The 25,947-nt window shown below is 43.2% G+C and overlaps 1 protein-coding gene across 1 annotated transcript in view; it reads left to right on the forward strand.

Moving 5' to 3' along the window:
- The window catches only part of ACAP3 (ArfGAP with coiled-coil, ankyrin repeat and PH domains 3), a 328,968-nt gene extending 314,903 nt beyond the window's left edge, over nt 1-14,065 (forward strand). Inside the window, exon 26 of the mRNA XM_085609611.1 lies at nt 10,805-14,065. Coding sequence (XP_085465737.1) covers nt 10,805-10,911 — 107 coding nt within the window. The 3' untranslated portion in view covers nt 10,912-14,065. The remainder of the gene's footprint in view (nt 1-10,804) is intronic.
- Nucleotides 14,066-25,947: the final 11,882 nt, after the last annotated feature.

Genomic DNA, 25,947 nt, shown 5'->3' on the forward strand with positions numbered 1-25,947 from the left:
TTCCTCTATATGGCTGATTGTGCTGGAACGGAGTCACTGTCATGTTAGTGTGATATGTGACTGACTGAGCTCCAGTCTGACTGGACTTTAGTATGCAGTCTTCCTGTATCTGTTAATCCAGTTTGCCTCCATAAAGGGGCATAGGTGGGTAGCAGGAGGGTGAATCAGTCTTAGATCTATATGATGCGAGTGTATAAAAGAAGGATGTGTGCTGTACAATATGCTATTGCATATTAACCCTCTCACTGCCTGCTTCTCCAGTACAATTCTGTGTTTCTGTTTACTTTTTTCCTCCTCCTCTTTCTGTACACAGTATAACTATGAGACCGAACACTTATTTCTCAATGTTAAAATCTTTGTATACTTTTATCGGATGACATTTTTGGTGTCTGCTTTTTTTAAAAATTCTGTTTTCCGCCTCTTTCTCTCTCTCTTTCTGTCTTTTAAAACACTGTTAATAAAACCCAAATCAAACTGTTAACCTCTTGCTTGCTTTGTTTTCTGTCTTCATACACCAAATTGGGGGCATACTTACCACCAGGGAGAGGCAGATTATTAATATGCAGTAATGTATGTTTTCTGTGAAATGGCCTGTGACTATGATGTGTTTGCAAGATATATGGGGTTACTGTAGAACTAGTCTCCTTGTGGTTGAGGTTGTCACTGTTTGAGGGTTAAAACACGAAATAAAAGGCAGTTAGTGAATTGAGCTACTTCGCTTGTCAACGAAGGAGACAAACTAACTCCCTGACCCCCGTTCCCCCTCATGTTTAATGAATTACTCAAATTACCTCTGAAATATTGGGAAATTACCCTAAAAAGCCTGAAACGGACGGCAAAGATTCTTTCACTAAAGGATATTGAAAACCTCAAGGAGGTGAATAGAATTTTGATTGCAAGACATTAACCTCTAAAGGGTATACTATAACATTTTCCTGTTGGGATTGTAAATGAATTGATTGAAGTGTTCAAAATATCCCCTAGGACCCAAGAGAAAGATTATACTGTTGTCTCCTGAAAGGATATCTCAACGGACATTGGGAAATGCCCTCTCTTCTATGCCATGCTCTTCAGAGGGCAATTGTGTTGGAAAAATGTTTGAATATTTAGAAGGGACATCCTCCACACTAAGGGAGACCTTGAATGCACATCATTAGTAACTGCAGGCTGGGGAGTTATATTATGTTTGAAATATGTGTCTTAATTCTTCGTTACAGCAGCAAACTAGCAACACATCATTCTCAATGTGTTCCCGAAGCATTTATCATGATTACTCGTAGGCATGCAGAAGATTTTTACACAAACTTGATAATACAGGAATATAGTTATTTTCTCAAGATATTTGATCTAAATAACAAATCGTGATTATTTCAATATATTTTGTGAAACTGTTCACAGTTGGACCGCAGCAGAAGATGGTGTGAAACGTTTGAATAGGTTTGATTGATTTTTAGATTTTTTTAGTGACCACCTGTTCACTTGTAAAAGTCAGATGTGATGAATTTCACTGACAAAGACCCTTACCGTTGAGGTGTTCATCCCTGTACTTGCACTGCAAATAATTATATCAACTACTCCACTGATGTTTTGACAAAAATATTTGCCACAATTACATCAACTCTCCCTGAAAATTAGTAAATTATATAGGTTCAGTGAAATTGCAAAAGGTTCCTATAATTTCCTTGATATGCAAAATCCAATTTAGGGGCCCATTAGCATGGCGGGTGGATCGCCACCGCCGGTCGGGCGGTGGTGATCCGCCCGTCAACACACCCCGCCGGATGGCCTTTCACCCCCGCCACATTAGCGTGGCTTGGGTACCGCGGCAGACGGAGAGACCGTCTGCTGCTTTTCCGCCGGTAGGCAATTGTCACGATTGCTTTCCGGGCGGAAAAGGCCTATAATATGTTGGCGGTGCCTTGCAGGCACTGCCATCGATATTATGATGTGGGTGGTGTTATGCCTTTCCATGGCGGAGACTCCGCCATGGAAAGGCATGCAGGAATCACTTTGGGGGCCCGTTGTGGGCTCCCGTGGGAGTGGGGGGCTGCACTTGGGTAGGGTACCCATGGTACCCCCCTACATTGGCATACACAAGGTGGCAGGCACCTCGCGGTGCCTGTCACGTTGTGCATGCCAATGCACGACATGCATTTCCTACTTTGTGGCGGCACAGCACCACCCGCCACAATGTTGGATATGCGGGATGTGACCGCAAGGGTGGCGGTCGCATCCTAATTGGCGGGACTGCCGCACCACTGGTGGCCGGTCCCAGCACCGCTAGGGTGGCGGGCAGACTGGAGTCTGCCCGCCATCCTAATGGACCCCTTAGCGTACAACAAATTATAGTATAACTACATTAGATGGGTTTGGTTTACATTTACCAAACCTGGTCGCCCTGGGATCAGTACATTTACAGCCCTAATAGAAATGTGAAAATAGAAAGGGTGATTTCCAGCTTAAAAGGTTTCTGTAGTTAGGTTTCACTCCACCCGCCATCAAAAGAGGTCCTCCAAATCCAACCTGAAACACCCTCACCGTCCACAATAGGTTTAAAAAAATAAGCATCAGAAATGCAATAGGTCTCGCATTTTTTTGAGTTTGAGCTATTGGCATAGCTCAACAGCTGCCGGACAGAAATTGCCACTTTACAAGTGCCGAACAGGGCATTGCTTCGTGAAACGTCCTGAAAGCCTAAAACGATGTTAATAGCCTACAGAATAAAAAAGCAGATAGGATGACCAGGAGGAACCTCAGACGTATTGGGATAATCAACGCAAGCAAACAATGAGGGAAATTGCCTGGACGTGCCCCAAGCACGCAAAGGCGGAAATATCCGACCCAATGCACCAATAAAAACCCCATATTGCTAAATGGCACAACAACAAACAAATGGCAATTCATGGGCATGCCAAAAGCAGATAGAGGAGATAACAACAGGTCTTGCAGGCAGCGCATGCGCGCTGCCTAGGCTTGCCCTAAAAAAATCACCTTGAGGTTGCAAGGCTTATAACTTTTTGTGGAAACGCTTTAATTAGTGGGCTGTCAATTTTTACCAATCTTACACAAATGCAGAACCGTTAGTTTCACTCTAGATATTAATTATTAAAAACCAAAAATAACAACAAGCAGTTTTGTTTTTGATTGGTACCACCTGCTATCAAGCCTTCCTACCTTCCCCTTAGATATTTACATTGACAGAGTTAAAAAGGGAGATTTCTTGGTGATCCTTAAATAGCTGCACATGGTATGCAGCAATGAAAGCTCTAGTGGCCTCCGGTTAGTGTTTATATACATGTGGAAATGTACTAGATTTAAATATATTTTTTCATAGACCAGAATATAAATCAGGATAAATGCAAACCTAACAGTTAAAGAAATAGCAATTATTTAAACTTGATTGGCCCTAGCTATCTGTAACGTTCACCTACAAAGTAGCCGAAAATGTTATAAATATTGTCACACAAGGACTTTTTCCATTACGCGATTCAAAAATTTGTCGTTTTTAAATTAAATAAAATGGTACCCTTTATTATTTAGGAGATCAAATATTTTGAAATTGTTAATTAATTAATTATAAAAGATATTAGCACTTAATCCTGGTTAAAGTAAAGACTTATTTTGGAATAGAAAACATTTCATCTGCAGATATACACAATTTGCAAACTACCTGTTTTTCGTTTTGTGCTAGTCAGCTAAAAACACCATTTTGGATTATCGTCAGAGAAATTGCCCACCTGTGCCACTAGGCCTCACATTGCACTAATTGCTGACACACACGTTCGTGTATGTTTTGGAAGGCAAATTAAATTCCAGTGAGGACATACGATTATAAGACCGTTTCGAAAAGGTTGGTGACTTTCACCGGCCAAAATCCAACCCTGTCATCATACCTTATCATCTGTTAACTTGTTCCCTCCGTGATGAGAGATTAGTTGATGGTCTCAGTCCTGTTTCTGGTGGGCATACAAACCCAGATGTCACTTACAGGAACCCATTTGGTGAACCAAATGCAGAGTTAAAGATTGAAGGGGCAAGCAGACAAATTCACTTTCTTGAACTCCAGTCGAGGGTATTAGGAGCTCGGTCACACTTGTTGACGCCCGCAAGTCCATCTCATGTTGTGCTTTCTTACAGAAGCATGGGTTCGCCACTCAGAACCTAATGCATTTCAGTTCATATGCACAACTACTTTTTTTGCCAGGAATTCTACATTATTAAAGATTCACCATCTTGAAAGTGCTGCATTTGTGTCTTTGCGTGTCTGCACAAAGTGTGTCTATGGTGGTATGTGTGTGCAAAAAAGAAAATGTCCGGATGCTCCTGGTCTCCCTTCAAAATGGTGATTAATAACACTTTACACTCTGCCCCTCTGCAAATATTGTGTATTACATGGTGTTATTTTTTAGGTATTTGTTTTTTTTTAAAGGGTGTGGTAATAAATCAAAACTGAAACTATTAGGGCAGTTGTTTCCCTGTGCAAAGTCGTTGTAACATGAAAACTGTGAGGCACTAAACAGGTGTTTTTTCTCATGTTGGTTTCACTGTATTGTGATTCGAAAATGAAATTTGAACTTTGCACAATATCAATGGCTTAATGTGTATTTATTAATACAGTTGGCCCCAATAATGTGTTAATGGGCCACATCTATTTTCACTTGCATTGCATAAATACACCTATATGGCAGGTGCCTCCGTGCAGTTATGGTTTAGCTGCACTTTGGATTGAAAAGGCCTTTTTGATTTACCTATAACTTTTGACGCCATAGACGGATCTGCGCCAAATCTGGCTTTTGCTTGAAATAGTCAGCTAGGTTCCAGTATGCCATTTTCAGCCCAGATCTCTGCAGGGGTAAAACCAACGAAATCTTCGAAAACCAAGAAGCTTTTTTTTCCACTTTAGTTCCCTAAGGAAATTTTGCTTACTCCTACAGGCAAAACCACTGGATGAATTGCACAAAACCTGATGTTAAAGAAGAACTTTACTTGCAAAGCGTGCTTTTGTTAGTTTGGTATTAGTGCGTTCAGTTGTTTTTGAGATATAAGTGTTTTAAGAATTTGCCAAGTGGACTTTCAAGAGTTAATTCTTTTGTGTATCTTGGCCATTTTGTTCTCCGATTCACTGGTCCGATCTGCGGATACCATGAAACCAAGATTCAAAAAAATTAAGGAATCCGATTGGATGAAGCAGCCTTTTTTCCTGTAATCTCTTTAGGATCCAAAGTTCCAAAAGTGGAACCACAGATCCGAATGCTCGGAATGAGTGTCCCAGAGAAATAATTATCAGTTGGGCATCCATGACATGTTGGGCACAGGGCCTAACCGTCACTAACCCACTGCTGCGCAAGGCTTTGCTAAGGCCTTGAGCAGTGGAGAGTCAAAATTAAGTGTGTCATAAAAAAATCATAAAATTCACTGTAAAATCACAGTTTTTAAGTGTTATGATTCTGCCTCAAATGCCCAAAATCTCTAAAATTCTCAAGTTCTGCACAAAATACATGCCATAACTCAAGTCACCACTCACGCAGAAATAACAAAACAGAACACCAATTTCAATATGGCACAGAAAAAAAGGATTGCCTGCCATGAACAAAATATGCACTACATAAACCACAATGCCACAGGCCAAGGTAACAGGAAGTGATGTCATCAAGCTGTTCATTTGAACCCAGAGTTTGTAACTGTGAAAATTACCTGTGAGAAAGGTCTATGTGAGTCCGAAACGCGCAGGGTATCGGCCTAAACCTTGCAAACATGATCATGTGGATTGTGCAATAAAATCAATTGCCGAACCTTACTCGTGAGTGCGGCCAGGCTTCTTTGAAGTGGTTGGGGAATATTTTACGGCATGGCTCTGCCATTTTACTGGTTTTGCACTGCCGCAGAAGCACCAGCAAAAGGGGAGCCAACTTGTGGAATATATATGTATATGTGTGTCCCCTTGTCTTCTTCGTGGATGGAGGGATTTGGAGTTTTATATATATATATCTATATATATATATATATCTATATCTATATATATTACCTACTGGCGGTCGCCAGTAGGTAGTTATAGTTAGGACCCTGTTTCCATAGGAAAACCGCAACATTCTATTCGGAATAACTTTGGCGCCGGTCGACGAAGCCTCGCGAAATTTTCAAAATAGGTGGGGCGCTACGCTCCGCTCCTACCCTGAAAGTCTCGGGGGGATTCGTCAAGCGGGGGCTGAGATAAAAGGGGGGTCCCAAAACGCGTTTTTCCCATACATTTTTCCATAGGACCTTTAGACACAGCTACAGCCCGAACGGCTGACCAGAGTTACTTGAAATTTGGCAGAGAGGTAGTCCTCAGGTCAAGGAAGTGCCTTTTGTAGGTCTGGTGTAAATCTGTTCAGTAGTTCCTGAGAAAATAGCCTTTAAATCAATATATATATCTGAGCCAGCTTACGGTGCGCTTACGGTAAGCTTACCGTACGCGTACGGTGACGTGCGCGAGCGCGAATCTGATTGGCTGTTAGATCTTAGTAAACATTCGAATCGGTCGAAACCAGGAAGTGGCGGCCGCCATTTTCTCTCTCGCACTCTGAGAGGGGGTTAAAAAACAAAGGGCAAAAACATGTAAAGGGGCTGTTTAGACAGCTCCTAAGCACCTAGCCATGTTGAGGGAGTCCCCAAAGTTCCCCTAAAGCCAAAAACGGAATTTTCATTTTTTCGATAATTTCGGCGATTACGCTTACCGTACGCGTACGGTAAAAATTATTAAAAAAAAAAAAAGTATCCAAACTCTCCCCACCCCATGTGCAAATGGTGCCCGAAGGGCACCATTTGTGCATTGCTTATCACTAAACTGAAAAATTAAAATATCACCTTTCACAACGAAGCGCATCATATGTCCTCCATGTGCGCACGGTGCGCGAAGCGCATCGTGCGTACATGGCCCATCTAGCGTAACGTGGGCACACGGCACGGCACTAACTGCGTAAAGTGGGCGCGCGGTGCGCGAAGCGCACCGCGTGCTCACTGTGCGCGCACGGTGCGCGAAGCGCACCGTGCGTGCACGGAACGAACTGCGTTAAGTGGGCGCGCACGCCACGAATGGCGTAAAGTAACTTAGCATTTAAAAAAACCGTACAAATTCACTGAAAAAACCATAGGTTTCACACACGTTATAGTTAGGAATTAGCATTTAAAAAACCTTGCAAATTCACTGAAAAAACCATAGGTTTCACACATGTTATAGTTAGCGGAAATTTTACTGATAAAAAACCAATGAAATTCCCCCGTTATAGTTAGTGCAGGCAACTATAACTCACGTGACCGCAATCCTCTGCTGATGACATATGTGTCTTTATGAAAAAAAATATTTGCAATATATGTATAGCTAAAATTTAATGGAAGAAGACATGGGCAAATAAGTGTCTAAATACAGTATTAGCATCAGCAGAGGATTGCGGTCGCGTGAGTTATAGTTGCCTGCACTAACTATAACGGGGGAATTTCATTGGTTTTTTATCAGTAAAATTTCCGCTAACTATAACATGTGTGAAACCTATGGTTTTTTCAGTGAATATAGATATGTATAGATATAGATATATATAGATATAGATATATATATATATAGATATATAGAGATATAGATATATATATATAGATATAGATATATAGCTATAGATATATATTCTGAATACATATGGTGCTGGACGAGTGTGCTCTGATAATGCACATTTATTGGTATAATGCAAAGGGCTTAGTCTGTGTTATTACAGAAGTACCGAAAAATTCACATGAGAAAAACATTGTTTACTCCCACTCAGACTGTACGTTCAAACCATTTTGCACAGGAAAACAACTCTGATAATAGTCATGTGACCTTTACATTAATATTTTATCTAACTGCCCACATTTAACCCCTTGTATTCTGGTTTTGGTTGAATGCCTTTTTGTAACTAATGCATAGGAAAATACCATGGCATAAACTAGTTATTCAGATCCACATTGAGAAATACATTATTTATTACCATTTTCAGGGAGGGGAGAGGAGAGGCATCGTGACCCACTGAAGGATTCACCACTCATAAGTCAGGGCCTATCTCCACTTTCAACAACCCTTAAATCTTTGCCACATTGCTGAATGAAAAAAAAAGCCTTCTGCACGTGCTGGATAGGAACAGGCATCCTTCTCCCGAGAAGAGTAATAGACCTTCATCTTTAGGGAAAACTTGTTGTTAGTGGATGTTGAGCTACAAACATTATGAATGGATGAAAGTATAAAGCCTTTACCTTTCATTTTGTGGCAGGTTTTGTGATTGGATGAGGAGGAGGGAACAAACATTCATGTCTAATGACAGGCTCAGTCAGAAGAGAGAGGAATTGCCTTTCGCGTCCCAGTGAGAGGTGTTTTGGTTGAATTGAGAGGGCGATATTGATAGGATTTCCCTCTCTTTGCCGTGATAGAAAGAGTTGCCATCTGACTGGTATTTTTATGACAATGGCGGTAAAAAATATTGAGAACTTCAAATAAATCCAGAATGTTTCCCATTTGAAATATATACGTAAAATTGCATATATAAGAAGGAAACACTTCAAATGGATTTAGGTTTGACTACATTATTTCTAAAATGATTATTAAAGCAAAAAGAGGGAGAAAACCCGGCGCTGAATGCACGAGATCTTCACTATTTGTTGTCGCTCACCGCGGGATAATAGACAGTGAGCAGGGACACTGCTGATGACCCTGGGTCCCCTAATGTCCGATATTGGCGGTAAGGGGCCCGATGATCTGTGCCCCCAACAGCCTTGAATTTTCCGGGTCAGATACGCCCTTTCTGAGCACAAGATGGCGGAGTGCTCCTCAGCGGCGCTTGCTGTTTAACGAACGCGAGTCCAAGCCCAGCAGCGGTTCTAGGAGGCAGCAGGACGTGAGGCCACAGCACTGGAATCGGAGGAGAATATGCCCTCGGCAGAGATCGGAAAAGTTTGAGGGCGGTACTCGGTAGCGATTCCTGAAGCCCACGTGGGACTGAACGGAGCAGTCCGAGTCCAATTCAGGAGGAACAGGTGCCATACAGTGAGTCTATGTAAGAGGGGAAGAGCAGGAGAACCTCACTGGGTGATTAAACTGATGGTCTTGAGAGCGGGTGAGCCGTGAACACCGGAGATCAGGGCTGCCTGACTCTAATTGACACTATTGCCTGCTGATGAAAGGCCCGGGCCCCGCATTTCCTGATGTTGCTGCATGCATAGCCTTAATGAAGAGTGCACAGCTTTAACAAATTGGAGAAGCTCAGGTCTTTGAGACTCAGATCCTATCATATTCTGCCAGAAACAGCCTGCCGTGAAAGAGAGTCAGCCTGCCAAACATCTCCTCAACTCACTGTTTGATCGCACTGGAATACAGGAACTACTGAGGGAGGCATGGAACGCGCTGCAGCACGGTCTGAGGAATCAGCTGGACAAGCGCCACGGAGCAAGCACTGCTTGATGTTTGAATTACGCTCAGGCTTTCCCAGTAACAACGGGACTGGTGTGGCAGATGGAGCTATGGCAAGGCCCTGTGGGCGGAAACCATGAATATTGTACTTACCGTGGATACTGAGCAACATGGCCGAAGCCCGGTGGAGCTGTTTAGGCAGCTTTAGAGGAGTTTGGTTCTGGTTCACCCCCTCGGCCGTCACCTACCCAGCCGGACATTGGACATAGTTTTTCTTCGTCTCCCCGCTGTGTTTCCTTCCCTCCACCACCTCCTCTCTTCGTGATCCTGTGGCTATCTCCCCTTTCCAGCTGATATGTTAATATTTCTTATTACTGTGTAAACACTGTTTTCCTCTTTACGTTTTTTCTTGGCTCCTGTAACTGATGTAATTTTGTAACCTGTTACTCGCTGATCCTCATGTAAAGCCGTGGTGCCCGAGCAACTTTGGCTGATGCCCGGTGGAGCTGTCATATGCAGCTAAAGAGTAGTTTGGCTCTGGTTCACCTCTCGGCCGGCACCTACCCAGCCGACCTTCGGACATCGTTTTCCTCGCCTCCCTGTTGTGTTTTCCTACCTGCATTCCCTACCCCCGTTTACCATTCCCGCTTTACCTCTTTACTCCCCATAAGACGTGTGTACGCGCTAATAATCTCACATTATTGTGTAATCTCATGTTTCTTCTTTTCTCCTATGTCTATACTTGTCTATGTAATTATGGAACCTGTAACTCACTGATCCTCATGTAAAGCGCTCTGATACCTCCGGGTCTAGCCAGCGCTATATAAAACTTTGCAAATAAATAAATAGATTATAGAAATGGCTGGTATTTTTCTGACAAAGGTGGCAACACTTGTGATAGGTCATATGTGAATGCAGAAGAACGGTGTTAAATCATTTCCCAATGATTGTCACAGAGATTGGATGAGGAGAGGAATAGGCCTGCATCAATAACTAAGTGAAAAGAAAACTCTGCACAAGAAGAAGGGCATGGCAGGGCTTCATCCCTGCGTGAGAGGCTTGCCATTGGATGGAGGTTAGAGGGGTGTGACTTCACCTGCCAATGAAAGGCATGTGATAGCTGATTGAAGGAGGAGAAGAACAAGATAAGCAGGAGTGACACAGGTCAAAAGGGTTTTCATTAATGTACAATAGACCTCAGGAAAGGTGCTCATTTCCGCTATCAGTCGTATTTTAGTACATGTGTATATGCAGTATGCTGCCATAGGCCACGTCTACTGATTTAAATGAAATATTATTTTTTATGTAATCTATCTGTGCATTAGAGAGATTTGATAGACCAGTAAACCGTATATTTATGTTTCTTTTGTATGTTTTTTTGGCTTTTTCTTGCAGGCGATACAACTTATCTGGACATCTTCCGTGAATTCTCCCACATGGCATCAAACAACCCCGAGAAATTGAATAGGCGAAGCTTACACTTCAGTCACTCCTGCAGATAACATACACCCTAATACAGGAAACTCCACCCTTACTTAGGAAATTCCAACCTTCCATAGGGAACTCCACTCAACCATACCATAGGAAAGTCCCTCAATGAACAGTCACTTTGATAAAGACCACTGAACATAAACATGGAAACTCCCTCCAGGAAAACTCATCTGACAAAACTCACACGGCTGGAGGAAACTGCTTCCAGAATCACCCACCGACGTAGCACTTACGGTACCACAGGAAACTATCTAGAAACAATCGCTATGACACATGACTTTCAATCTACCTCCTAAAACTCTCTTATCACACACAATTTTCAACCTATCACAGGGAACTCCCCTTCACGACCAGCCACTCCAACACATAACAGAACTTCACCTGCAAAACAACCTTTTGAACAGACGCTCCAACATACAATAGTCCATTAGAAACCCCATCCACGAACAATCACTTAAACATAAAATGCTTACCTTACATAGGAAACTCCCTCCACAATCGCTTCAACATATAAGGTTCACCTTGATATATTAATTCACTTCAAGAGCAGTCACTCCGAAGCATGCAACTCCTACTAGCACTACAAACTCAGGAGCAGTCCTTGGGGTAATACACCCTCTGTTCTAACTCCTCTAGATAACACTTGTTTCTCCAAGAACAGTCACTCCCACTAGTAAAGATCCTCACCATGCTATCCAAAGTTCTATCCTTGAGTGGTCACTTGTAGAGATACCACCTGACCCCCTACTCTGTCCATAAATAGTCACCATTGCAAATAACCACTCCTACCCTAATAATGCCTCCTCCTGAAGCTTTCACTCGCATGGCGCCAAAATTAATGGCAGAATTGACTGCGTAATTTAGCAAGAAAAGGCAAATTATGTGCAATAAAGCAGCACATTCTCTAGTAGTATTATTTCATTACTTTGAATTTTAACACATTAATACCATCTGGGCAAAAGTTTCACTTTACATTTATTTTTAACACCTGAATACAGCACTTATCACCTGAAAAATGACTAGGGTCTGCTACTGCGTAGCACAATGTGTTGGGCTTTTACTTTTTTGCAACCTTTCATATGTTTGAGCTAGAAAAAGGTTGTGGTTGAAATCTCAAATTATGCAGCAGATGGTGGTTCATGTGATAAGTGTGAGAAATACATAATTATGTGGAAAACACTGTTGTCACTGAATCGCATAATTCCTATGGCTCTGGTCATGTACATCCAAACCTCTTGAAAGTTGGCAAGCGGGGAGCCACACAGTCCCCAGGGTTCAATATCACTTGATTTTCTAAAATGACAGTAGAGGAGTCGTATCTCTCTGGTACACTACTAAAGTCTGTGAGCCTCAGTTTTCTGCTGGCTCATACATGGAGGCTGTAACCTCCTGATAACATGCCACTAAATCCCATGTAATTTGCATTATCAAAGCTATGGGTGTGCAAAGTCGCAACACTTTTTGTTCACAATTCTTGCAATTTTCTACAAAAACTTTCCAACGTCTTAACGCTTGCAAAGTAAACTTGCATGGAAAAAAATCTGCACGCTTCTGTCATTGTGCTTGGAAAAGATGTGCTAGAGACAAATTTGCAGAGAAAAAGCCTACACTCATTTTCTATCTTGACTGGGATCAACTAGGGGGACATGATCTCGCTGTGCCGTGTAGTGTCTCACAGTGCACAGAAAAACTTTGAAAAATGTGAAAATCTTAGTCTTTGCAAAATTTAGCGAATGACAAAAAAGCTGCACCCCTTTTCAAAATATCTGTTAAAATAAATAAACCACCAGGTTATCAGTTTGTTTGCCTGCTCTATGAAAGGCACTACATAGTATTCACATCTACTATATTTTTTTTCCTTTATCATTTAGCATTGGTCTCTGCTCAGAGATGTTAAGATTTCGCTTAATGTTTGTGCTCCATGCCTTCTGCTGTAGGCATTTCCCAACATCCACCACCTTCTCTTGTAGATTAATTCCAAATGTCATTCCTGCCATCCACCACTCTATCTGGTTTCACGCTGTATTCCAGCTCTTCAAGACTTTGTCCATTGATTCAGTGCAGTCACTTGAGCTCCGCTTACGCTTTTTAGAATTCTGAGTCCCAAATGTCTACAATCTGTTTATCCATCTGGGATGTGATTTTGAGAACTTGGCACAATTTCCCAAGTGTAGCTTCCAGACCTGCACACTGTATTCCAGATGTGGCTTCCAGAATCGGATACACTTTTCCATATGTGACCTCCAGAACTAGACCCAATGCTTTAGGTTTGACCTCCAGAACTGGACACAATGGTCCAGATATGGCCTTCTGAACTAAAAGTGACTACCAGAACTTTACACTATACTCCATAAGTAACAACCAGAACTGGACACATTGCTCTAAATATGGACTCCAAAATGGGACACGTTGCACAGAGACACAGTACTCCACATGGGACTTCCAGGATGGCACACACTGTTCCCAATGTGCTCTCTTAAAGTTAAAGTTCCCCAAATGTGGCCTCAGGCTGGATAGAAAACTACAGACATGCCCTTCAGAACTCATACTCATGGAGAGTGATCCGGGAGTTGACATAAATGCTCTGGGCGGGTCCTTCCCATTGGGCTGATATACCCCACTCTGTTCTGTACACACCAATATTTCCATCCCTTTCTCTGCTGCCTTAAGTCACACTGATTCCCCAACCTGACGCTGTGGTATCTAGAAAATGCCCTTTGACCACCACACAATGAAGGACTGTGTAATAGCACTTACCCCCACCCCTTAATCAATTACAGACTTCTAAAAGTGAAGGCTGTCTTCGCGGCCATGCCTGCAGCAAAAGTGACTATTACCCCCGCCTACTTTTGCATTTTTTGTACGTGAATGCTGGAAAAGTTGTTTCTTTATTTAAAGCATGGCTTTTCTGTATTTTGAAAAATATATATTTTCGCATTTGTAATATTGTTTCATAGACCTATATAAGCAAAAAGGCTGGCTATACAGGTATAGACAGACCCTGAATGTATTAAAATGTATTTGTTGAAGGAGATGTATATAGAAACCATGTTTACATGCTGAGTAATATATCGATGTGGCAAAAAGGAATTGTATTTTTAATAATGGCTGTATAGAATGAACTTTTCCTCGAGTACAAACAAGAGTCAAAATAAAGGACTTAACTAAAAATGGATTGTGTTTTTGAATCTCCTTATAAGGAAGGGCGTAGCTGGCACAAGATGAATTGGGGCACCTGACTGCTTGCCTCAACTTTCAAATTTGCAAGGTTGGAGGAAATGATAAATCTGGAGGAAAATGCCATGCAGATGGTGCATAGGACTAAATTTCCTCCTAATTTTCACCAGGAGCACGTGGAACGCTTTCAGGGGAGATTTAACGTGGTCCTGTTTATTCCAATGAAGATTGAATCGTGATGCCTGATTTTCTGTCCCTTGTAGCGTGTCAATGGGCTTCTATTCCAGGACAGCATAGCCCACATTGCAACAGTCCTATTGAGCCAAGACAGTATATTTGGGGAGGAACAACAGTTGAGAGACAAAGCTAGACTAAAAGAGCAGCCATTGAGAGACAATGCTAAACTAAAGTTTGGTGAAGGGTTTTCAAAGAAGACAACGGAGGTAAAGATGAAATATGGGACATATTGAGCAGGTGATACCAAGGGGCCTTTTGGACTGTAAGGGTGTCTTCTCTGTAGATTAATGAATACAAGATGAAGTCCAGAGTATGAGGTAAGAGGAAAAAGAAAGAGCAGAAAGGGGAAATAAGATATAAGATGGTGTGACAATAACTAGTGGTGTGCAAAATCGCATAATTTTCTTTCATGTAGTTCTATGAAAACCACATCAAATTGCATGGTTAAATGTAACTTACTGGTATCACGCATTACTTTTTTAAGTGTGTCCATATCTAACTTAGTCTTGCAAGATCTTGGCAGGAGACTGGTTCAGCAGAAAGTATCTCTCAGTGAGACATTTTTTATCTGAACAAGTCTTCCTCATGTATCTTGCAAGACTTTTTTTATGCGGGATTTGTACTCGCTTAATAAAAATTGTACGCAATTGCATAAAGAAAATGTTTTTATTGTTTTTAAAATGTTATGATTTTCACGTACTGCAAAATTTTGCAAATTTCACAAGCATAATTAACATTTTACACAGATCTAGAGAATATTAGGTGTTGCTTGAAAGACATGAATCTTTGCCTCCAAGGAGTTAAGCTGTAGGAATTTGCCCCCAGCTCACACACCCACTGCAGAGGACTTGGCAGAGTAGTGGGTCTGCAGGGAGGCAGAGAAAAAAGGACAAGAATAAGAGATGTGCTGTATGTGTTTATGTCTGTTATTGAAAATCTTAAATATGCATGTACACAACATCTCTAGATCTAAGTGGGTATCCTCTCGCTTTTCAGCACCTTGAATAAGATATAAGAAAATAACTAGGCGTTACCAGCCAAATTCACAAAAGATGGGTAAAAACGTGAGAAATTTGTTCCCCTTTGATTACATTAGCAAATTTCTGTCTTTTACGGGACTCACAAAATAATCATAGTAATGCTCCTGGAAAACTTTAACAGTTTCTTCCTCTATCAAACTTAGAAAACGTGTAGCCAGCAAAACCACCAATTTTCTTTTTAAGGGTTATCAGAAAAGAAAACGCAACTGGAGATACAACAAGCATTTACAATGCAATGGTCTCGGCATTGTTAAAGTTAGAGCTATTGGCATTGCTCATGACATTATTTTTTGTTATGTTTTTTTTTTTAACATTTAAAGAAACGGCATTGTTATTTACAATGTCAATAGCTTAATCTCTCAAATGCGAGACCTATTGCATTTGCACCCACACACAGAGCCACACACACAAAGCCACCCACAGAGCCACCTACACAGAGCTATTCACATAGAGCAACCCGCACACAAATAGAGCCACCCACACAGAGCAACCTACACACACACACACAGAGTTACCCACAGACAGACAGAGCCACCCACGCATAGGGCCACCTACAAAAAGCCACCCACACAGAGCCACACACACAGAGGCACACACATACACACACACACACACATAGAGCCTGCCACACACACACAGAGCCTCCCACACACACAGAGCCACCCACACACACACAGAGCCACCCAGCCACCCACACACACAGAGCCACACACACAGAGCTACACATAAATACACAGAGCCACATACACACAGACATTAGGGGGTGAGGGAAACACTGTTTCTGTATTATAGGCGACAGACAGTCAATAACTAACACAGCATTCATAATAAAGCTACCAACACCGACTGCAAAAATATGGCAACAAATAGTACAACCAAAGAAAACCTTGCGACTCCCTATGATGAAGGTGGTACGCAATTAACAAAAAAGCACAGTTCGAATACAAAAATCGCAGAGTGTGGGGGGGGAGGGGTTTAATGCTGCAGGAACCAGTGGGCACCCCATGCAGGGAGCAAGGACTAGATCACATCGAAAACGCGGAGCTAGAAGCGGAAACAAGCAGGACCAGAGGGGTAACGGGCGGCAGAGGAACCAGGAGGCGTGGGTGAAGAGGGCACGGGTTCAATGCTGCCGGAACCAGTGGGCACCCCATGCAAGGACCAAGAGACGGTGGGGACACCTCGAAACCAAGGCAGTGGGAGGGGGAAGCAAACAGGACCTAGAGGGCGTGTTTGCAAAGTGCAGGGGTGCTGCAGGAACCAGTGGGCACCCCATGCAGGGAGCAAGGACCGAGTTGAACAGCTCGAAAGCAGAGTGTGTGTGTGAGAATGCTGAGAAGCAGGGAGCCGGGGTTGCATAAGTGCAGGGACGGAATGCACAGCTGCAGGGACCAAGGACCGAGTTAGACACCTCAAACACAGAGTGATGTGGGGGGAGGGGCGCAGGATGCTGAGAAGCAGGGAGCCTGGGTGCAGAAGTGAAGGGATGGAATGCACAACAGCAGGAACCAGTGGGCACCCCATGTAGGAACCAGGTGTCGCTCTCTCCTCCTCGGGAGTTAAAGTTACAGGAGGGGTGGGTTCTGCAGGGCGGAGTGGGTAGGGCTTAACCCTGCAGATGAAGGGGGTGCCCGGAGTCCAGCGCCCGCTTCCCTAGGGGCAGTGGGCGGGTGCAATAGCAATATACGAAGCGGCGCACTTCAAGGGGGGGGGAGGCCTCGCAAACACCCATGGAGGAGGCACGGATACTGAGACCCCCAAAGTCCCCGCCACGCACACAATGACCGCTCCGAGCAAGGAGATCTGGAGGAAGAGCGGCCACGACCCCTGTGCAGTGCTCGTCCAGCACGTCCGTGCAGGGGGCGTTCTCTAATGCACTATATCCGCCCCCGTGCACGCCCCCAGCCAGGGCCCCCCAGCACTCATCTCTTGAGCGGGTTGTGAATGACAGTCGCCATCTTTGCTACAATTTATCAGAACAGTTTCCGCCTCGGAGTTCCCAAAGCTTTTTAGGTCTCGATTTGTTATATAGCTCGAACTTCACCCGAAAGTATTAGAAAACTTTACATCCGTGCAGTGCTCGTCCAGCACGTCCGTGCAGGGGGTGCCCTCTTCAGCACTATATCCGCCCCCGTGCACGCCCCCGGCCAGGGCCCCCCAGCACTCACCTCTTGAGCGGGTTGTGAATGACAGTCGCCATCTTTGCTACAATGTAAAAGAACAGTGTCCGCCTCGGAGTTCCCAAAGCTTTTTAGGTCTCGATTTTTTTATATAGCTCGAACGTCACCCGAAAGTATTAGAAACCTTTACATTAGCACACAAGTTACATTACACTAGGACGCATTCATTTTTTGAGAGGCGCGGGGAGATTAAGTGATGTGCCCAGAATCACAGAATAGTGAGCCGACGCCGAGACTTGAACCTGATTCCCTAGTTGCAAAGTCAGCAGCTCTGACTGGTAGCCACATCTTCCCTTAAAAACGAACTTCACTGAAATCCTCCACAAGCACACCACTGCCTTTCTCCGAGGTCAAGCAGAAATGCCTCGGAGAAAGGCAGCGGCGTTTTCGGATTCGGGGGCGTGTTTAAACACTCCCAGAGAAAGAATCGAAAAAACACGCCCCCGAATCGCAAAGAGACGGGGCTTGTTTGGAGCGACAAACCTCTTCTCCAATGGCTGACCAGCATTTAAGAGGCCAGCCAATGGAGAAGAGGAGAGAAGAGAGGCGGGTTCAAGCCCGTGACCTAAAAAGGACTGCAGCAGAAATTATGCAATAAAGAACAGTGACAACATGTGTAGCGGTTGTGGAGCACAGAACAGTGGCAGCATAGACAGCAGCAATGCATAACCGTACAGTGACTGCACAGGCAACAGCAGTGCAATATATCAAAGTGACAACACGGGGTGAAACAGTGGGCAATCAAAGTGGCAGCAACAGTGCTACACAGAGCAAGGACAGCACGGGTAGCCAGTGGCATATCACAGGACAACAAGGCAAAATGTGGACAGGGTCAGTTCTTGAAGTGTGGTCCTATCAGTGGGGAGGGTATCTGAGTCCAACACCACTTTCGTTGGGCAATCACAGCAAACAATCAGGTCTTTCAGGTGGGTGTATAGGCAGTTCCCACAAAAAAAGCTTTCAGCAAATAACATATTTTGTAATCCATTTTGGTTAGAAATTTGTTCTAAATATGACTGGTCCACAGACTGACCAGCATGCCTAGACACCAAGGGCTATTGCCCTTCTAGGTCTCTTAATCAATCCCAGAAAGACCCGGTGGCCGGTAGCGCAGTGTCACCACCACCCCAAACAGATAGGCCATTCTTCACTAATGGTGATAGGTATCTAACGAAATTGGGACAATAACATTGTTAAAACCCCTGTAGGATTTAAAGGGGACGTCATAAATGCATGTGTGTTTTTTTCACTTTCACCTCTGTAAGTAATCTTTGAAATTTATATAGGTTCTGTTGTATGTCGATTTTGTCCTGGGTACATGTTTGTTACTGTCCTTATTGTTCTGATAAGGATAGTGTTGTCTGTAAAGCTCTCTTAAGCTCTTGAGCCTTGTGAATGGTACATAAATACACTAAATAAATAGTAGTTTTTAAGTAAATTTATAGTACCATGCAAGTGTCCGCAATGCTGACGTACCGTAAATATGGTCATGTCATCTTTATTGTGCTGATAAGATACATACTGCCATGCTAATAGGATAATGTAAAGGGACGACTACATTGGTGAATCTATGTATGTTAAAGATTTGTACGCATCAATGCCAACTCAGGTGCAAATATTTTTGAGATTAATAAAATGAGCATGAACATGAGTTATGGACTCATTTTTTTTGAGAGTCCATGGCAACTGAATTAGAACTGAAAGGCTTTCGTGACTTTACCTAAAATGAGAGTCCACTTGCCGATAAACCTGCATAAATCAGGGAAACAAGGACACCACCTCAGCAACCCTCTGTGTCCATGATGAGCATCATTTAAGGACCAGCAAACTAGTATGGACACACAAGATATACTGGCCGTGGCACCTAACAATGAAAGAACAATCAAAACATGGGAAATTCCTCTAAATATATTTAAAAGCTTAAAATGACAATCATGGAAGTTAGGAGAATTTCAGTGCAGGACTGTTGAAGATTGTAGGAGAGTAGGGTCTGCTATCCTATGGTCACCCCAAATTTTTGCTTTTTGCTTCACTGGTTTTTGACATATTGAGGCTGTGGGCCTGCCAATCAGACCCCCAGCCTGCTGTTCTCTCTACTAAATTAAAACTATGCACCCTAGGTGCATAACCAATTGGAAGTGGATCACCCTGTCAGCCCCTGTACCAGTGTACACTAGGTACCCAGGGCATTGGTGTACCCAAGGCCTGCCAGGGGCTGAAGCATGTATTATGCCACCCCAGGCTTGGCCTAACAATCTGACACAACTGGCTGATCACTCAGCTGGGGTAAGTTGGTGTAATCACCTCTTACTTAGGTGTAGTATACCTATACCTAACCTCAAATGGGACACCTGGTAACCTATAAGTCACTCCTATGGCAGGCCTTAACAATCCTGAAGGCAGAGTGCTTGGTTCCATGTGAGATGGTGCTCTGGCATGAGCTGAGCCTGTCTGCAGTGGTCGGAACAACTTCCTTCTACTGTTTCCAGATATCGTCATACCATATACTCTTAAGTGCATTATGAACCTCGCGGTTAAATGCTATCTTTGGTTTGGCTTTATCAAAACATGTCGAGTAAGGTGTCATACGAATTGGAATACTAACCCCTCGCCAATTCTGGCGACGGGGTTAGCATTCCACCCTTCTAGAGGGACACGACATGTACAGTACCTGAAACCCGGGTAAAATCAGACATAGCCTCAGCTCCACAAAATGGATGCTGCCACCACAGACACAAGTCTGCCCTCCTGCTGCTGGGAGTCCTTCCAGCTTGGGAGGTGTGGACAAAGGGTTTCCTGCCAGGGGAGGTGCATGCACCACCCCAGACAGGATTTTGTGTATTGGTCAGGTAGGGCTTGAAAGAAACCAGACATGCCTGTGGCTCACAAGGAGCCTCGGTGCATATGCCAGTTCAAACCGGTCCTGGGGCACTCCAGTCCCGGGCCTGGGGCGAGCTGGACAAAGGATTGGGGGTGTAACCACCCCCCTTCCTGGTCCCACCCATAGGGAGGGACCTAGCAGGTAGTCCGGCCCCTAGAATCCGCTTAAAGGTAGGAGCTGTGTCCTAAGACTTCAGACATCCTGGAATCAACTTGAAACTAAGAAGAAGACGTTCGACATTCTGCTGCACAGAAGACTGAAGGAAATCTCCCCTGTGGTCAGGGAGTGACCACCTTGCTAACGCAAGCACCATCCAGCGAATCAACGTCTGCTTTGCCGCCGCCTCCCGCCGGAGCCCGAGCCCAGAGACTGACAAGACCTGGACCTCCAGACCTCTCACCGCCCGATCCACAGTCCCTGAAAAGAGGAGACCCGTGGAGGCACCGAGACACGTGGAGCCAGCCATCTTGAAACGACCACGACAAGCTGACAAGTACAACAACCGAGGCTCCCTCCAAGTTGTGCTTTGGGATCTGAGAAGCCCAACACCCGAGCAGCATCTGCACCAAAGGTGAGCCCTCCAGCATCTCCACGATCTGCGTGGGGCCCTTCTGCATTTTGCCACTCGACGCGCCTAACCGGTTGCTGGCCCGCTGGCTAGTGGCCATCTTGGCGACGAACTTCAAGTAATACACCACTGGTCTGGTTGCCCCAGACTGGCCCTTGCTCCCCTCCAAAGGAGCAGTCCTTCTGACCTTGCTGGTCAGAACCATCAGCTTATTTCATCTCCTACAACAATTGCTTTTGCCAAGGTTTGTTTGCTTTGATCAAGTTGCCAACACCGCCGACAGCGAGAGCCTGCGTGGGACAGCTCGTGAACCGACTCCTGGACGTCGTCGACCTCCAGGGATCACGTGGCTGCAGAGACAAGCTACACCTTTCTTCCTGTTTGCACCCGACATTGCTTGGTACCCACCTGGTGCCACGCTGGTCACTGGCTAGTGACTGTGAACACTGTCCCCTCTGCTTACAGGTCTTCAACATCTCCGATCCACTCTTGGATCCACCGCATCTCTCCCGGACCGACCGCCTGCAGCATCTTTGTCTTCAGGCTCCACGGAACAGATAGAAGAAACCCGACGCACTTCGAGGCCTATGCACCCGCTTCCTGTGGGTGAGGTAAAGCTGGCACTCCTATGCCCAAGTGTAGTATTACATCTCTAGTGCCTGTGTTCCAAATCTTGAGTTCCTAGTCCATCCGGAAGATCCTCTTTGCAGTAACTTTGTACTTTTTACGCACCCATTGAAACCTATGGGAGCACGCGTGTGACTATTTGCTCTGCACACGCCACCCGTGGACCTCCTGGTCACTAACTGAAGTTAGCTCCTTGTAGGCCCAGCGATTCTAGAGGCCCTAGGCCTTTTCCCCTTTCTGTTCGTGGTACTTATACCACTATTTTAGTATATGGTTCGAGCGGCCACCAGGGCCTATCCATATAAAGTACAACTTCTGTGTATTCTACTGTAATCTTGTTTGACGATTTGTGCTCCTGTGCTCATAAAGAGACTAGGGGTTACTTTGAGAAATAAATACATATATATATTGAATATATATCTGTGTGGTGTCCTTTCATTGGTATAAAAGGGGGTTGCATTTGGTAAAACAGCTGGCTTAACACGCTTCACGAGTTTAGCCTCAAAGACTGCTTAGCCTACGCTACCACTAGGGCAGCTAGTCCGAAAAGGTTGACTTACAACCACACCATAAGGGTTGCTTGGCATGGTACAAGGTGATCACTTTAACTAGTGAGCATCATATACCAGGCCAACTTCTCACAAAGATGGGCAGAGAAAAAAGACTATGCAGAAAAAGAAAAGACTCCACAATTAACCAAAAACTAGATGCTGCCTCCAACACTATAATTTCAGAAGGTTAACGGAGCAACCAAAAATAAGGAATTGGTTTCAGTCCAACCAACACCAAGTAAGGGATATCAGTAACAAAAAATAGATGTTAAAGTTCATTTGTTCTGAAACAGTTATCTCTAGATGTGCAATGAAATAAGGAATCAAAGTGATCATGCATCAATTTATCTGGGGCCGCAATGAACACTAAAAAGTCATTAATGTTTAATCAATATCTACACAAAATTATGTTACAGATCTTTTAAAATTGTTTTCATGAAAGTTAGAAGTTAGAATTTCAGGCATGTTCAAGAGTGATAATGCTGATTCACTCCTCAATGGTATTCAATCAATTTGAAATGGAATCTATCACATCATGCATCTATCTGCATTCACATTTGTACAAAATATAAACTATATCTCCTAACAGCACTGGCTGTACCAAGCAGTGATGAGCCCTTCCTTACTCCTAAGCTATTGAAAATATCATAAGCTGCATTTACGACAGCGCAGTGGAGAACTTATCCTGATATGGAAGCTGTATGCTCTTCTACCTCATGATCTTACGGGTTAGATTAAGCAGAAGAGCCTTGATTACTACTACGATCACTACAACTATGCACTTGGAGTGGTACTTAACCTGATGAAATTCAAGCAGCATTTCAGGCATTCCGAATTGCTACTTCCTTTTAAAGAAGACAATCACCCGGAAACACTTGTCCAGGAATAAAAGAAATACTTGCACTGGCTTTACCAACTGTAACACTTCCTTACTTGTGAGATATTAAAAATATTAAAAACTGCAATTACCATTTGCAATGGCAAACTTATTAATTGGCTACAGTGTGCTCCCTTTCCCCAACAATTGTCCTTTTTGAACTAGTACTATGGCATAGGTCCACTCAAATTGGGACATATTGGTTTCTATGTATTGTTGCTTCATAAGTCTGCTAACTGCAGACACTTTACAGTGAATTATGGAAGATGCCCATGAGGGCGTCCTCTTAGCAAAACAGGTGGCTTCCCAAAGAAATCTACAAAGAGATTTTTTTCATTAAATATTTCTAAACGAATACACTTCCTCCTCCCCTGGTTCTATCTACTTATTTTTATTTGTTAGCTTATTTTCAGAGATATACACAAAATGATGGGGTCCTGTATTGTTTCAGACTTAAAACACTAGGACACACTTAAACTCAACACTCTCAAAACGAGTCAAATGTATTTATCACTGTACCTTTAAATGATACATTCTGAAAAGAAACTCAGAACTCTCAAAATGATGAGAATAAACTTATCAAGGTGCTTTCAAAATGAAACACCTGTGTTTACTAGTACAGCACTTTTAAAAGGAAGACAAAATATACTTGTTAATGCACTAGCCCAGATGTCAAATGAATGAAGTAAAAAATAGAGTGCATGTATCTAAAGCAGAAAAAACATATGAAATATACACATGAAGCAATGAAACTTATAGTATTTATACACAAAGTAAGCAATAGAAACAAAGAGTTTCTTTCAACATTCTGGCCAGCGCGACTGGGTAGCCCTCACAGTCAGGCAGAAGTCTCAATCTGGATCACCAAAGTTCCCTGTGGCAACGCGTCCATTCCACAGCGATCTCCTGTCTGAGAGCCACGATTCCCCATCTTTACCACCTTTTACTCTACCCAAGGAGAGATTTCTAGAAACCTCTCCCCCTTCTTTCTGTTGTGAAAACCAGGCTGACCGTACCAGTCTGCATCGAGGTTACTCACAGAAGCTGGCCAGGCCCCCGTGTTTGCTTCAATGCAGCGCTGTACATTCCACACATTTCTCTAGCAAAAACAATCTCAACCCTGTGAACAGTGCCAAGTGTACATCCCACACAATATGGTCCAGTTTACAATGCACGGTGATGAACGAAAACAGGTGAAGAGCAAAAACATCCCCTCCCCACCCTGTAACTGCGTGAGAGCACAGAAAAAGGAGTCAGTTATACAAAATGGAGTTTATAGTCAATGTATCATTTTTCACAGCATCAACATGCTACCCTTTGAGCATTTACTCTCATAACATATTTGTCTGAAATCAACTGTTTTAGGTTGAAACCTAGATATAGGATTAGCCACACATTGTAAACAACAGCATAATAATATCAGAAAAAATATTGCCATTATTATCCCACCTAAAATAGAGCGCATTTTGCCATAATCTGGTAACCACCCAAATAACCAGTCCCACCATCTTTCATTCAGATCCTGTCTCACTCCATTAACCAGTTTATTTAAAGCTCCAATGAGAGAATGGATTGATTTCCAGTGATCTGAAAGGTTATAAAAACACATTCAATCAAATTCTGAACACCCATGATCATGTTTTAAAAGCAAAAAATCAATCGCTGCTCTATTCTGCAAGATGGCTTTTCTTACCCCCTGCATATCTAATAGCAATTCTGCCAAAGCAGCAGATGTATGATTAATATTCTTAACCATCAAACTTGCTAACTTACTAATAATCCTTGTGTTATAAATTGTTAAGGCTGGAACTCCACCTTCTAAAGCACTTAAACTTATATATTCTGTCTTAGATAATAAATGAATTCCAGAGTCACAATCTTCATCAAGCTGGACAGTTTTCCAGATATGTAATGCTGGATTCAACGGAAACATCATTAGACCTAACCGTGTGAAAGCACACAGTCCGCCCATTATATTTGCTGGAATATACGCATACCTGACATTACCACAAGAAAATAACCATCCTATAGACAATTAAGCGTGCTTGATATGACTGGCAGCAGATACTATATTCTTACATGACATACTATTATGTACATTTTTACACATGCTTTCATTTCGACTCTTACATAGAGTTTGTTTTTCCCAAATCATCTTTGAATTGTTGTCTTCAAATCGCATTTGAACACATTTACCAAAGTTAGCGGGATCACAGGTTAACTTGTAACAAACATCACCAATAGTGACATTGTGCTTTATCACTTGAGTTAAATTGTCCCAGGTATCATCAGTTGGTTCTGGACAAAATCAATAGAATTCGTTTACCGACATGAGTTCTTACATCACTTTTTTGCACTGCCCCATCTGCACTTATCGTTATAGAGAGGGGTATACCCAAAATCACTGGGACCTGGGTGTAGAACAGTATAGAACGAAATGGTCCCAATACTATTACTATTACTTCAATACAGTGTAAGAAAGAAAACAATGCAGATAAATCAAAAACAAATGAATAGAAAAAAGTTAATTGGTGCTCAAGTGTTATTTAGTCACACTGAACACGATGCAAATTCTTCAAAAGGACATTTTACAGAGAACATTAAAAACCATAATTGGTGTGCCCGAATGGGTGGAAAGGGAAGGAAGAAAGTGATTTAAGTGAGGTGGTGAGGCAAGTGACAAAGAATACTAGTGAGTATCGCAATCAAATTATTGGGCATGCTAATCAATGCCACACATTCCTAACACAGTCCATATCAGATAGATTACAATCAATTACATAGCCATGTAACGTAGAAAGTCACAGTGCAACATGAGCTGTTGGCAATACTGGCATCAGTAATGTGTCGACGTTCCGACCACTGAAAACATGTAGGTTTCTTCTAATCCTTACTGGTGGGGGTCTTCC

This window comes from Triturus cristatus, chromosome 1_2, assembly GCF_964204655.1.
Source record: "Triturus cristatus chromosome 1_2, aTriCri1.1, whole genome shotgun sequence".
Taxonomy (NCBI): domain Eukaryota; kingdom Metazoa; phylum Chordata; class Amphibia; order Caudata; family Salamandridae; genus Triturus; species Triturus cristatus.